The sequence below is a fragment of the Salmo trutta genome, chromosome 19 (genome assembly GCF_901001165.1).
Source record: "Salmo trutta chromosome 19, fSalTru1.1, whole genome shotgun sequence".
NCBI classification, from domain to species: Eukaryota; Metazoa; Chordata; class Actinopteri; order Salmoniformes; family Salmonidae; genus Salmo; species Salmo trutta.
Genome location: NC_042975.1, coordinates 63,885 through 66,248, shown reverse-complemented (window position 1 = coordinate 66,248; position 2,364 = coordinate 63,885). Strand labels below are relative to the sequence as shown.

Here is a 2,364-nt window from a genome sequence, read left to right as displayed (position 1 = left end):
TTTCAGCTGATGTACGAAGGGCTATATAAATAAATTTGATTTGATTTGATTTGAAAAGCTATTTAGTGTGTTACCCAATCTCTATATTCATTCAGAGTGAACAGTATCTGAGAAAGCTGCTCTGGTGTGACCCCTGACCTGGCAGCAGTGGTGTTGTGAGAGTAGTGGTAGTGTTCATACCCAGTATGTTGAGGTTCAAGTGTCTGCTGTGGTCTCCTGCTCTGTTGTGTAGAATAATTAATGTAAATATTGTAGTAGTTCCTTATAAATGTGAGAATACCTAGCTGAATAACATTTTGCAAATGTGGGCTTAATCTTAAAAGGTGAGCAAACTGTAAATTCCTTACAAATGGTTTATTACTGAATGCTATTAAAAAGTGTTACCCATAATTGCATATTCTTACATTTTACCTTCAACTACTTACACAATGCAGAATTTATTCAGACCTGGACATTATCTGATATCAAGCAGTATTGTACATTTCAACTTTAATACACTTGATGAAGATGTGTCACAATTGAGCCACTAGAGGGAGATGTTAAACAACATATAGAACGACTCATTACGTCCTCGGAATGTACTATTAGAATACTTACTATTTATCATTAAGTAACACGGAACAACTACAGCCTTAGGTATTTGGAGTACACAATCCACAATGACTACAATGTCCTTTATAAAACAAGCTTATGCCTTCTTATGCCTTCACCAACTCATTCTAATCCAATCAAGACAAATCATTCTGTATCAACACCACATGTATCTATGATGACAACACTCAGATAAGTAATGTCAGTGTATTGCTACATGAAATAAATAATTACAACAATTGTAGAACAAAACTATATCAAACCTATGTTTGCCAACCTAGGGAATAAAATTATAGGATCTATGAACGTCTTATCTTCAAAGTTAATAAAAGTTTAGCTGTCACTTTAAACCATGGATAAAAGAAAGCATAAATGATTGGATTTATTAAGGAATTAACAAGTGGCAGAAAAGTGTTGAAATATGATAAGAAATTGTCAACTAATAAAGGGAAAAAAAAGTAAATAAATAGAGTTGGAATCCAACAAATGAAATAGGTGAAAACAACAATAGCTAGAGTTTTTGTTGCTTTTCTCTCAGACTTATTTGCCTGTACAGTTTTAACACCAGACACACTGGCAGCCTCTTTTGAAAATACCTTTCTGGCCTGTGATCTGGCCACCACAAAGATTTTCATATAAAGTGTTATAATAATAGAGCACGGGACAACCATTGTAAATAGAATGTCAATTATATTAACCCAGATTATTCCTTCAACAATAAAACATTCTTTCAAACAACTACTGGGTACCTGCACATTTACAAAGATTTCTATATTAGCAGCACGGTATATGATACAACAACACCAGGTAATGGATATACAACACATAATTCTTGTTGTTCTTATTTTAGAGTGGTACAATAAGGGATCACACACAGCAACATAGCAGTCAATAGATATCAAGACCAAATTGCCCAGAGATAAAGAAGTACATAAACAAGTAATGTAGACATGAAACACACAGAAGTATTTCCCAAAATCCCAGCATGATTCCATTATTGCAACAGTCGTTACTGGTATCACAATCAGTCCCACCAGGAGATCTGCCACAGCCAGAGAGAGGATGAGCAGGTTGGTTGGAGTGTGGAGCTGCTTGAAGTGAGAGATGGAGATGATCACCAGTACGTTCAAAAATACTGTAACTGCTGAAATCAATGAGAAGAAGATGTACAGTGTTATGTAGATAGATGTCGATAGCAAAGCCTTTCTGCAAGAAGAGTTTCTGTCTTGAAAACAATATTGAACATCTTCATGTTTCTCCATTTGTAATTAAAGGTAAAAATGCTGAGGTCCTTCTCCTGCTTGGTCCTGTGTGTGACCCTGTCAGGTCAGCCTTCTGATAAGCTCTGAGCTCTGCCTCTCTATTTATCCCTGAGTTACAGACAGAAACTCCACTCCCCAGAGTCACACACACACACAGGTTTATTTGAACAGTGAGAGACAGAATAACAACAAAAATATCCAGAAAAACGCATGTCAAAAATGTTATAAAATGATTTGCATTTTAATGAGGGAAATAAGTATTTGACCCCTCTGCAAAACATGCCTTAGTACTTGGTGGCAAAACCCTTGTTGGCAATCACAGAGGTCAGACGTTTCTTGTAGTTGGCCACCAGGTTTGCACACACCTCAGGAGGGATTTTGTCCCACTCCTCTTTGCAGATCTTCTCCAATTCATTAAGGTTTCGAGGCTGACATTTGGCAACTCGAACCTTCAGCTCCCTCCACAGATTTTTTATGGGATTAAGGTCTGGAGACTGGCTAGGCCACTCCA

At 36.8% G+C, this 2,364-nt stretch overlaps 1 protein-coding gene across 1 annotated transcript; it reads right to left on the bottom strand.

Moving 5' to 3' along the window:
- Nucleotides 1–847: 847 nt before the first annotated feature.
- Nucleotides 848–1,905, bottom strand: LOC115155040 (trace amine-associated receptor 7h-like). The gene is made up of 3 exons (XM_029701835.1): nucleotides 1,450–1,905; nucleotides 1,166–1,203; nucleotides 848–1,030 (listed from the first exon to the last, which is right to left on the bottom strand). The coding sequence occupies exons 1-3, from the start codon at nucleotides 1,851–1,853 to the stop codon at nucleotides 891–893; spliced, it is 582 nt and encodes a 193-aa protein (XP_029557695.1). The 5' UTR covers nucleotides 1,854–1,905; the 3' UTR covers nucleotides 848–890.
- Nucleotides 1,906–2,364: the final 459 nt, after the last annotated feature.